Source organism: Nothoprocta perdicaria, unplaced genomic scaffold (genome assembly GCF_003342845.1).
Source record: "Nothoprocta perdicaria isolate Ctin4 unplaced genomic scaffold, notPer1 scaffold_66, whole genome shotgun sequence".
In the NCBI taxonomy this organism is placed as follows: Eukaryota; Metazoa; Chordata; class Aves; order Tinamiformes; family Tinamidae; genus Nothoprocta; species Nothoprocta perdicaria.
Window position 1 is genome coordinate 3,191,245 of NW_020455932.1, and position 12,513 is coordinate 3,203,757.

Here is a 12,513-nt window from a genome sequence, read left to right on the forward strand (position 1 = left end):
CAAGAGGGCAAAGGAGAAAGGGCACTCACTACTTTTAGGAGAGTAGTATAAAACTGCACGAGGCCTCCCGAGTCTCAGGTAACCCTCTCGATCGAATGTCTCAGCATTTTAGCACCTTAATGTGAATGTAATTCGGTCAGTAAATAATAAATAGTGACTTCGGTAACAAGATGTGTCTTTTAACTGTCTTTTTACCCATGAGAAAAAGGGGAATTTGGTTTACATCAAAGTTGTTCCTTTACATCCCTGCTTAGGCAACATGGTTGCAGTAGTCTGCAGTAAATGAAACTTTTAAATTTAAATGGGCATTTCTTTTATATTTAATGTGTGTGTTTAAATTACAAAATGACAGATGATCGTAGTGGAAAATAGGTGTTTCGCGCTTCAGTGGCTGCTGCTCACGCTTTTATCAAGACATAATCATTATTACATAGACAAGTTTAAAAAATCAGTGGGCCAGTTTTTCACTTTACGTAACTTCTGCTTTCTGTGGAGTTGCTGCAGGGATGAGTGTGGCTCGCTGGGTAGCTCCAGCAGCCCCTGAGCTCCCTGCCTCTGGAGCCCGCGGTGACGGAGCCTGCCCCTCCACGCCCTGGCTCCATCGCGGCCCTTCTGCAGCCTCCCCATTGCCTCTGCAGTAATTTCGGGGTATCCTCCTCGAGCACTGCTCCATCACACGCCCATTTACACATTTCCAGTTGCAACCTTGCTTTGGGGTTATAGGTCTGACCTATAGTATTATTCACCTCTCAGTGATGTCAGGGGAGAATAGCAGTTGAATTCCAGACCTCTGACATCAGCCTGACCTGAAACCTTCTCGCAGTAGCGACTAGAAAAGGGGCTTCTGAATCTAAATTAGCGCGAGCCAAAGAAAGGCCGCGCGTGAAATGGACAGAGCCCTTCCCAGGGCCCGAGACATAAGGCTGCAATAAATCAGTACGTTCTCGTGCGGGAAGCTGCTTTGGATGCTGGCTCGGTGCCACTCGGAGCGCCCCGGGAAGGCCGGGCGCCGAGCGGGGGCTGGCGGTGACAAACGGCCTCCGTCCTGCCTCGCCCGGCCGCTTTGTGCCCGCTCATCCCCTGATGGTTGGGCGCAGCGTTGGCAGGCGCRGCGGTGGTGCGGGCGGCCCCGGTTCCGTGTGCGCCGGGCAGGCCGAGCCGCGCCGCTGAATGCAGTAAAGCCGGGGAGCAGGAGAGGGAGTCCCGGAGGCCCGAGCGGAGCCGGAGCCGGAGCGGAGCGGCCGGGGGAGTTGCCTCCAGCTGCTCCACCCTCACTTTGTGTCAGCAGGTAGAGCGCCCCGCCGTCCCAGGGGAGGGAGGCACAGAGCCGGGCAGGCAGCGCACAGCCGCAGCCTGGGATTTATCCAGAAGAGCCTGCGCTGACTTCGCAGCACGAGGAAGCTTCCCCGCGGCTGGAGCAGGAAGCCTCTTCCCGCCGCTCCGCTCCCCGTTCCTGCGGGACCTCCGTGCCTGCTCGGTAGCACCCGGCCCGCCTGCCTTCCCCGCTGGCCCCTGTGGATGTTTCCGCGGCTCTTCTGGGGCACCCGTAATTGCGCGCGCCGCAGCGAGCGCAGAGACGTCGCCGGTTCCAAGGGATCATTATTATTTTTTTCTTCCCCAGAAATGTTYTGGGCTGCCTCCTCGAGTCCCTGAGCCTCCGTGCGGACGCTTTGCTCCCAGCCATGCCTGCCCCGGCAGCTTTCTGCCTGCTGTAATTTTCTGCCTTTGATCTCGCTGGAGTCTGCGGCGCGTGGGACCGCGCGCCTACCTGCTGCTGCTGCGGGACGCGGGGCGGCCGCGCGCCCTCCTTGCCGCCACTCGAACACCGGCCCCGTCGGAGCTGCGCAGCTCTCCCGAGCGACTGGAAATAGCTCCGTGCAGGATTTATAACAATATTCCCGTCCCAGCTCCCGTGGAGCCCGGCGGGCACTCTGCAAAACAGGTTTGCGGGTCTGCTGCCTTTTTTTTTTCTTTTTTCCTCCCTCCAAATCATTTTTTCTCTTCACAGCGGAGTGGCCAGTGCAACATTCATTTTGGCTGCCCATTCCCTCGCTATCCATTGGCCCAGTTATGAAGACTCCTCCACACATTTCATGTGAGCTCTGCGTGCATCATGGAACTTAATATTTTATTTTGTGGGCCTCTGTTTAGGATCTTACTAGTATGTGTTTGAAAGAGCTAATATTGGAACTCAAGTGCCTGCAGAAATAGTGCGAGAAGAACAAGATGTGCTGCAATTTTTTTGCTTGGTTTCTGCCCCTAAAATTCTAAAACCTTTTTGTTTTCTGGGAACTTACAATTATGAAGAGAAGCTGCTTGTTCAACTAATGGTCTTGGAGCACTGCGTCTGAGAACAAATTAAAATGGAGAAAACGAAAATGGATCTCCAAACGTAAGGGAGGYGTTTCTGGCAGAACGAGGATGGACGGCTTCAAGAAGACTGGGAGGACAAGCACACCGTAGCGTGCTTTTGCTATAAACATAAATTCAAGAAATACCTCCTGCGTACTTTTCAAGAAGGATCCACATGACTGCAGTTAATATTGAAAGTGAAGAGCTTGAGCTTACACTGGGGAAAAGATGACTCGCTGGCAAGAAGGTGGATTGTCTTTTAGGGACATTTGAGATGGATATTCTGAACCTGTTGATCTTCCTAAACCTTGGACTGGAGAGGCAAGGTCATCACTTCCATGGGGAAATCTCCCCGTTCCTCCTCTCTGCCAGACTGAGGAGTTTTCTGCTGCGCTGGGTTCCTATGCATCTGAACTGATTTCTTGCTTGTGATCTGCTCGTTCTCTGTCACTGATCGCTGGCTTCAGTTGCTGGAGGAGAAAGGACACTTAATTTAGTTTTTTTTTATTATTTGTTTGCTTTGTTTTGATTACTTTGGGTTTAAATATGTTTCTGAGCTTCCAGAGACCTTTGAGCACGTGGCACCGCGGAAGAGAAACCGTGGTGGCGAGAAATAGGGAAGAAATTCCGTGAGCAGCGTGGCCGGGAGAAGGCTGGAGGCGGCTGAGCGCCTCTGTGCTCTGCGTCCCGCGTGGCGGCGAGGGGGATCGCGGGAGCCGCGGCGCCCTGGGCACACGCGGCGGGCCGAGCACGCGGCCCCGAGCGGAATGTGCGGCCGGAGCGCGCGCTGCTGCAGCTGGTAGCATGAGTGCTGGCCCCCCGCGGCAGCTGCCTCCCCTCTGGCCTTGGCTGCTCATGGCTGCGCTGCAGGTCGGACTGGGCCACACGGAGCTGGCGCTGGCGGCYGCCGTCAAATCGGAGCGCTCGGCGGCGCAGAAAGCCATCATCCGGGTGAGCCCCCTCAAAGTGGAGCCCATCACCCTGGAAGGGGAGTTCGCCAGCGTCGCCGAGGTTACTCCAGCTGAGGGCAAACTGCTTCAGGTAGGAGCCCCTCCGCTCGACCCGGTTCTGCGGGTTGTGTTCTCGGTCCTCCCCTTCCTGCTCTCCCTACTGCTTCAGCTGCCTGGGGAGGGGATTTGCTTTTATTTCCCGATTACAGATTTATAACCTAAGAAACACGTCGTTTTTGTGGGGTGAGCTGTCCACCTGTTTGCTTTGCTCCTTCGTGGTACTGTTCTTGAAGCTTGCACACCAGTCTAAGGGAGAAGTGCTTATGTATCTTTCATATACATATTTGTACATGCATTATATATACAAACACACACGTATGCGTGGTTGGTTCTTCAGGCTGTCGTGGTCTGCACTTGTGCTTGTATTGCTGCTGAATTTTGGATGTAGTCAGTTGATCCCATGAAGGTGATTGCACAGCTTGATGGGTGTTATAAAGCAGAGTGCGCTGAGTCACATTTGGGGACGCGGGGAAGATCTGTCCGAAAGGAGCAACATCTTAGTGAAATCCTGAAGGTTTCCTGCCCGYGTCTCCTCATGGAGAGTGAAGTTGAGCTCAGCTTAGGCTGCACATCTGCGTTCTGCCTACCAGATTCACTGCGCTGCCAGTTGTGCTCTCGCGCGCTGCCCGTGCCTGGAAATCGTTCTCACCGCGATGCTTCCTGTGGTGTCAGCACTGTATATTTTTGTAAGTGAAATGGGTGCCGCTTTCTGATGTCTGCCGAGAGTGGAGAGCACGTGAACATCTTGCCCAAAGATGCAGGTGCCGCGAAGGGACGGCTCTGTCGGGCAGCCTCGGCCTCGGCTCGCCGTGCTCCTCAAGCTCAGCTTCTAGAGGCCGCACAGGCCGCGGGGACCCTCCCGGGCTCTCGCTGGTCGCCATTTGTTGGAGTCACGTGTTCGATTCTGGAGAAGTAAATACAGCAAAATTCATCTGGATAGATAAAATATCCTGCATGGATATTAAATATTAACTTTTGCGTGGCTCTTGCCAGTTTTGCCTTTATAAATGAGCTGGTTTACAATCTTAATCATATCGATAGTTTGTGAATTTAAAGTAGTAAATATTTTACGGTTTTATCAGAAAAGCGGCCGGCCYCGCAGCGTGATCACCCGGCTGCAGCGGGCAGCGCGCGGGGGCTCTTTGAGCCTGCCCGCAAAGCCTTTGGAACCCGTCAGAATGAAAGCCCTGTTATAAAATTATATTACCAGGATAAAAAAATATCTTAGACAAATGTACCCAAGGTCCTGTTCTGTCATGAGGCAATGTCCAGGAGAGTCAATATTGATTCCATACAAAAAAACTAGAGTGGTGTTGCAACTGAGCGCTGAGTGGAAAGGATAGAGCTTTTGGAAACGAGACGATAACCCCCTTCCGCAGGGACTCCAGCTGTGGTTTTGGGGTGTGTGAAGTCTCTCAAGCCCACTGGGAAGCCCAAACAAATGAGATGTTTTGAATACTAAGCCATGAATAGGGGTGGATTTACAAATGAGTTTCCTTCTTTAAAAATCATCCTCCAGAGGAGAAGGTTGGGGAAACACTAATCTTATCTGTGTAATTTACGTAAACAGATACTGAGCTGCACCGTGTGCCTCTCTTTGAGGCTCTCCTCCCACASCGAGCTTGCTCGGATGGTCATTCCTATTCCTTATCCCACAGACTGAGTCTCGTTTTAGAGCGTTCGCCCATTTGGATGTGGTTTTAGGATGCGRGTACGGGGTCAGGAGCGGGGGATCCGCGGTCTCCGCAGCGGCTGTGCACGCGGGGCTCGGCCAGCGGCTGTGGGTTTGCCTGGCACCGTCGTGTGTGCGTCGTGGGGCTGCTGCTAATTGTGCCCTTGCCTATCGGAACTCAGAATGCTGTGGAAAACACCTGGGSCTTGATCCTGCAGTTAATTCCTGCCTTTGGGAAGGTGGGACCTGAGATCCACAATGATCTACCACCACAACTGCGAAGGGACAAAATAAGAAACTAAYAGGAGAGAGCATTTGTGGTTCACTTCTCAACAGTAAGATATTAAATACACGTAAATTCTGCTTTATTGGATGTCCTGCTTCAAATGTAGCTGCCAACATCTCCATTTTGCCAAAACCCTAGGTGATAKGCCTTGCTTTTGATTTCATTGGAATTCTTATTTAAATGAAGTGTTCACAGTTACCTTCATAGTTGGTTCTTTATATGTAATTTAGGTACCTAACGTGATTATTTTTACAATTCATGGGTTAAGAAGAGAGGAGTAGTTTTTACACTGGTTTTGGCTTCATCTCCTGGGATGTGTCAGAATCAGTAAGGTGCAGTCAGTCCTCGTTAACATCACATGAGCACAGAACCTGCCCAAGTTCCCTCGGAAAAAAGGAGTGCGCGATCCCCTCCTCCTCAGCGTGTTACACGCTGGGCGAATTCAGGGTTTTAATCGGATTGCCTAAATATGAGGGCTGCGGAACTAGTCCCGTATTCAAATAAAAACCTCATTAACTTATCATCAGGTTTAAATTGTTTTGGTCAATATATCTTTAAAAATAGGCTCTCAGTTTTATTGAAGAAAATCTGCCATGAAATAGATGCTCACCAAAGATATGCCTATGGGAATACTTTGTTGTTTTCATTTTCTTCTTAGCATATTCTCTRGGATCCTCTACAGCAAACGACTTTGATCCTAAGTGTTAAATTTGAGGAAACTAACTTAAAAAAAAATCTTACCTCCCAAATAATTTGAACGTCAAACCCCGGGGCCCTGTGATGGGCTCTCCTGGGGAGTCTCGGGTTTGGGTTTTGCAGTGTGTCCTGGCGGTCGCTGCCCGGCACGGGGCGGGCAGCGGGAGCGGGGCAGCGGGAGCGGRGCAGCGGGAGCGGAGCAGYGGGAGCGGGGCAGCGGGAGCRGAGCAGCGCGCTGCCCGTCTCTCATGCAAACGGAGAGGAATGGTCCAAGGAGGCAGCGCCGCTGAAGGCTTTCTAGGTCAAAAAACCAACACCTTAGACTTCTTACAGAAATCGTCTTCCAGCTTGTTCGGTGCACAGATGTTACWGGCGCTAAGCATTAATTATTGCTCAACCACCGAGAATGGTGTGCTAGTTTGCAGTTTCTCAGGGGTTAGGAGCTCAGATCTGCGCTGAGCCGATGCAGCAGCCCGCACGTCCGTGCGCTTCCTCCAGCTGCGCGCAGGAAGAGAGGCCCCGTGCTCCAAGTGGGAGAACTGAAGCTCCTGGGCAAGGGCCACGTTGTGTCCTACTGCTCCCCGCAGAGCCGGAGCCGTTAGGGATTCTGCAGTTCCTGCAGCTGAGTGCCAGGGCAATCTCTGGGACCTCTGTTTTTGCTATTTCTGTTCTGTTAGCTTTTTTGGGGGGTTGGTAAATAAGTCTTCTGTCTTTCCTTCTTGTCCATGCTTCAGGTCCGTTCGATATTGGAGAGATTTCACTGTGCTAGTTGAAGACAGGAGACTTGAGAAGAGGTCGAGAGTTTGTCCAGTTCAGATTGAATAACGATAGGATTCATGTGCAAATCTAATGCCATGGAATAAAAAACTTCCTTTTCTTTTTGAGMAATAGGCCATTGCATAAATAAAGGCTCATTAGTAAAGCATCCATAATTAAGATCAAGCTTTAGTTTTTTTAAATTTTATTTTATTTGAGTGTATGTGACTCCAGTCTTGCGTGCAGGGCAAAGGATGGTCCTGTTAGCAGGTCTAAGGTGAGTGGGGAGCGCAGCAGAGTTTTCTCTTTGGAGCTGGTGCCAGTATTTCAGAAATAACATTTGAAAAAGTCCCAAACAATGAGTTTTAAAGGGAGAAGTATAAATCAAAACTAAATTTATTACAGAGAAAGCGAAGCAATGATCAATCACTTTACATAATGTACACGGAGAAAAAAAAATTTAGAAGGTGAAACAGCCGACTTKTTTAATAGACCAAAGCATCTAATCAGTTATCCCACGTGCATTATTTTATTGCAAGTCTCACAGTACTATTTGTTTGTTTCCTTATAATCTGAAGCAGTTATATAATTGGGTGATTGTATGAGAAAGTCAACTTCCATTAAGCCATGGAGCACAYTGTTTCAGCTTATGACTGCAGGAAAAACTTGCCAACACAGAACAAATTCCCCAAAGGCTCAGAAACCAGAAAGCACAAGAGCTGCTCCCTTTCCCTCACCCAATAAAATATTTTTAAAAATATTAGTTTTAGCACCAACCTTCTGATTTGGGTGGGATATATTAGATCCAAGGAGGACCCTAATTCCTATTTCAGGTGTTGAGTACAATTCAAGAGCTGCAAAAGAAGTCTAGATAAAGTCAAAAAAAGAAGCACCAAGTATGCTTTTAGCAGCAATAACAACTAACCATTGAAGCAAGTTGTGCCCTGGTGTAAGGAACCCAACCTGATCATCACAAATTGCACGTCCTAGAAATGGAGAGTGCTGCCAGTGTTGCAATGCACGGGGCTCTTGGAGAATTATAATCACCTGCTTAATTGCTTGTAGAGGGTTACAGTCCCAGCCCATAAGAAAGTAAATATATTAGTAGTCTTATATACTACTAGCTCCTGGATCAACAAAAGGATGTTGAGTGCCTAATGTTGACAAAGATCAAAGAAGTGGGAAAGTCTAACCAAATGATAATGGGGACTTAAATTACCTGTGAATAAAGTGGTCAGATAGCACAATAAGAGTAAGTTCAAAGAAGCAATTTCTGCTTCTTGGAACAGCTAGTACTAAAGTACACACAAAGATATGCTTGACTTAGTGTTAAGTAACAGGCAAGAACTAACTCAATAGCTAGCAATAATCGAGCCACTAATATTGACTTCAGTGTAATAAAAGTCAGTGCCTAAGAACCAAAAACTGGAATTCTGACATTAATTTTTAGAATGGGAAAATACAGTAACGTGAATGAGCGAGACAAATGACTCTGACAGTTAAAGAAATATAATAATGAAAAAATATTTACATGTGATACAGRTACTGCTCAAGAAATTAAAATTTTTAGGAAAAATACAAAGCAGTGAATCAAAAAAGTAATGTAGTAGAATTATGTTGAAGGTGTTATCCAGGCCAAACATGTTTCAAAATTTGGAAATATAATACTTAGTGAAAACAGATAAATAACAATATAAAATATAATGAGTTCTTTATAAGGAGAACAATCGGGAGACCAGACCTAGGTGATTTTTCATTGTAGCTAATAATCTTTAAAAAGTTGCATTTTTATATAAAGTGAAAGCCTGGTGAAAATCTATAGGTCTGTTGGCTCACAGAGATAGGGCAATTCAGGATTATATTGCCACTTTGCAAGAATAGCCGTGAAGGAGAGTTAGACTGATAAAAGGTCTAATCAGCTGAATGCAGCGGAGCTAGGTGTATCAACAGTTGGGATTTAGGTGTATCAACAGTTGGGATTTAGGTGTATCAACAGTTGGGATTTAGTGTATCGACAGTTGGGATTTAGGTGTATCAAAAGACATGCAGATCAGGGAGTCTCAACTAGAGTTTGCTGCTAGGAAAAGCTGAGCTTAGAGGTGGTTTCTGAACTTCCATCCCTCTCTTCAGTATATGCAAAGCCCAAGTCAGAGCTTTATCCTTTATGCCTTCATCTTTCCTGATAAATAAAAAGTGTAGTGAGAATGAGTTCTCTGTTTAAATAACAGTCTGAAGGACTTTAAACCCAAATCTGCTGCTACCTCGGATGTTTCTTGAATGCTCCTCAGGGCACTATCTGCTCCTGGTCATTGTGGAAATTGTTGGTCCAGTACTGAGTGACACAGAGGTCCTGGTACCGAAGGATACAGGTAAGGCGGAGATGGTGCTCACCTTCTTTGGCCTTCTTTGCTTCAGGCTTTACTGCTAAGACCAGACCTCAGGAACTCCAAACTCTGCAGAAATGTTCTGAAGTCTGGAGACAGTCYGGAGAAATAAAAGTCTGAAGAAGTGAATAGCGGAGGAGGATCAGGCTATAAATCATCTAGGCAAACCTGACATCCAGAAGTCCATAGGCTCTAATGGGATGCACCCATTAGTGCTGAGGGAGTTGGCAGACATCATTGCTAGACCTCTCTTAATCATCTTAGAGAAGACATGGAGACCAGGAGAGGTGCCTGAGGACTAGAAGAAAGGCAGTGTCACTCTTATCTTCAAGAAGAATGAGGAGGAGAGCCCAGGGAAATACAGGCTGACCAACCTCACCTTGATCCCTGCAGAGGTGATAGAACAGCTCATCCTGAATGCTCTCTGTAAGCACATGAAGACCAGGAGTAATCACTATGGRTTAAAAAAGGAGAAATCATGTTTAACCAMCCTGGTAGCCTTCTATGACAGAATGACTACCTAGGTACATGAGGTGAGAGCAGAGGATGTTGTCTACCCTTGACTTCAGGAAGGCTTTGACCCTGACTCCGACAACAGCCCTCTAGGTAAGCTGAGGGACTGTGGGCTAGTTGCACAGATAGTGAGATGAATTGAGAACTGGCTGAATGGCAGAGCTCAGGCTTGTGACCAGAAGCACAAAGTTTAGTTGGAGGCCTGTAACTTGTAGTGACCCCTGGGGTCAACACTGGGTCCAGTTTTGTTCAGCCTCTTCATCAGTGACCTAGATGAAGGGACATAGTGTGCTCAGCAAGTTTGCTGATGATACAGAACTGGGAGGAGTGCCTGAGACACCAAAGGGCTGTGCTGCTTTTCAGAGGGACGTTGACAGGCTGGAGAGATGGTCAGAGAGGAACCTCATGAAGTCCAACAAAGGCAAGTGCAGGATCCTGCACCTAGGGATGAATAATTCCATGTACGAGTACAGGCTGGGAGTCCAGGTGAACAACAATTTGACCACGAGCAACATTTGACCATACCTTGTTGCCAAGAAGACCAAAGGTATCCTGGGTTGCATCAGGAAGACCATTACTGGCAGATTGAGGGAGATAATTCTCCTCTTCTAACTCAGCTCTGGTGAGGCCACATCCAGAGCACCGTGCCCAGTTTGGCCTCTGCGGTATAGAAGAGACATGGAGTTACTGGAGCGAGTGCAGCAAAGGGTGACTAAGATGGCTGTAGGGTTGGAGCATCTCTCCCATGAGGAGAGGTGAGAGAGCTGGGCCTTTTCAGCCTGGAGAAGAGAAGGTCAGGATGGATGTGTCTAAGTATCTGAARGGAGGGTGGAAGGAGGATGAGTCCAGACTCTTTTCAGTGGTTCCCAACAATAGGACAAGAGGCGACGACCACAAACTGAAACAGGAAAGTSCCATCTGAACATGAGGAAAAACTTAATTGTGAGGGTGACAGCGCACCTGGAACAGGTTGTCCAGAGAGGTTGTGGAGTCTCCATGCTTGGAGATAGGCCAAACACAAAGGCCRTCTGGACAAGGTCCTGGGCAAGTTCTTCTAGGTGACCCTGCTTSAGCAGGGGAGTTGGACTAGGTGATCTTCAGAGGTGCTTCCAATATCAACCATTGCATCCCAGTAGAATTACTGATGACACAGGCAAGGCTAGACCCATCCTGAACTGAAAAGATTATCCATACTAAAAAGTGCCTAGAGCTGGAGTCATTGCATAAGGAAGATATAATAAACATAGATAGAAGCAACAGCAGCAGAGATGTATGGTCAGAAGGCTAAATCAACAGGGCTAGAGTGAGTGACAGTCAATAGAGGACTCTTGGTCATGTACACCATTCCTGGAATGCATCCAAGGAGCAAGTGGACCTTTCCCAAAGATAAGTTGGCAGGAGGGGTAAGATTACAAGGGAATGGAAACAGGCCTCTCGGTCGTTTCTGTTGACTGTAGCCAGACTGAGTTTGTGGACTAARTGGTTCCTGTGAACCATTACCAAAATTGCTTTTTGTTCTGGGCCTCCTTAGGACTAAGGGCTTGGTAGCTCGTTCATACAGATGACATGTAAAAATGTGAAAGGTAATTCTGAATTCATGCAAATCCATTATTTTAAAAAGAAAGCTTTCAAAATTACCGAAGACTTTAGAACTTGACAAGCTGTACGTGATCAAAGAGGGCTCCATTGTATTAGAATTTATTCTGAACAAGAATTTTGCCATGTATTTTTATAGATTTTTAGATTTCTTAAAAGTGCCTAAATGCTTTCTGTGCACGTTCCCAAAAAGCACTTATTTCAGCTGACAAAAGCCTTCTTTAACGTCAAAGGAAGAAAGTGATAAATAAGTGCGGTGGGAAATATGCAGAGGAATTTGATCTTTAGGTCCAACTGTCTACAGTATTATAAAATCTGTGTTGTAGGGCTTGCCAAGAATGAATGAAAGAAATCTTGGTTTATAAAGCAAGCAGAGTTCTAAGCTGAGCTTCAGAGTAGGAGGGCATGTATCACTCAAGCAATGAATATTCAGATTTTATAGCAGGTTCTTTCCTCTAGAAACTTAATCTGTAGCAAAGTCCTAATCTCTCTTGGTATGTTTATGAATTTATCTCCAAAGGAGGTAGGTATGCATTATCTACAGACAGGATACGTGTCAGTAACATGTTTAAGTGTAGGAGTCGTTATCTCAAATTATTTTTCACGTATGTTTGCAAGCCAAAGATGAGACGCACACCCCAAAAGGTGGCCCCGTGCTTCTACGGCACCAATGCACGAGCGCTGTCTGAGCGCAGCGAGGGAGCAGTGCGCACCCTGCTCAGCGAGCGCAGCGTCAGACAGCATCTTTTTGTCCAGAAACAGGACCATTAATAGCTGCTCTACTTCTCACCTTAACCAGGGTGTTGTTATTGCCTCTGCTGCATGCACACTTGTCAGCTTCGCTGCTMTAACTCTCATTGGCGTTAATGAAGGAGACTTGGTGTGACTAAGGGAAAAAGGTGGATTGCATYAATAGCGCTTTTGTTGTCTGTGTTTTGTCTGTAGGACACAAGCTGCTGTATGTTCCGTGATTAATCCCATCCAGGCCCATTGGATGCTAAATATTAATGTACTAGTAGCATGTTCATACATAGTTCAAAACGTATTTTTAAGTCATTTTCAAAATAGTCCCACGGACAAATTGAATACAGGATTTGCCAGGTTCTTTCTGGAAAGTATTATGTGTGTGTGTATATATATATATGTATATTTATATATATATATGTAGATATAGATAGATATATCTCAGAAAAATATTGTTGAGAAATGTCTTTGTGTTGCCCAGCTAATCAAACCCCCAAAGTAATT

The 12,513-nt window shown here is 47.1% G+C and overlaps 1 protein-coding gene across 1 annotated transcript in view; it reads left to right on the forward strand.

Annotated features, from left to right (window-relative positions):
* Positions 1-3,156: 3,156 nt before the first annotated feature.
* Positions 3,157-12,513, forward strand: part of RNF43 (ring finger protein 43) — a 59,069-nt gene continuing 49,712 nt past the window's right edge. The window contains exon 1 of the mRNA XM_026050212.1: positions 3,157-3,393. Coding sequence (XP_025905997.1) covers positions 3,157-3,393 — 237 coding nt within the window. The remainder of the gene's footprint in view (positions 3,394-12,513) is intronic.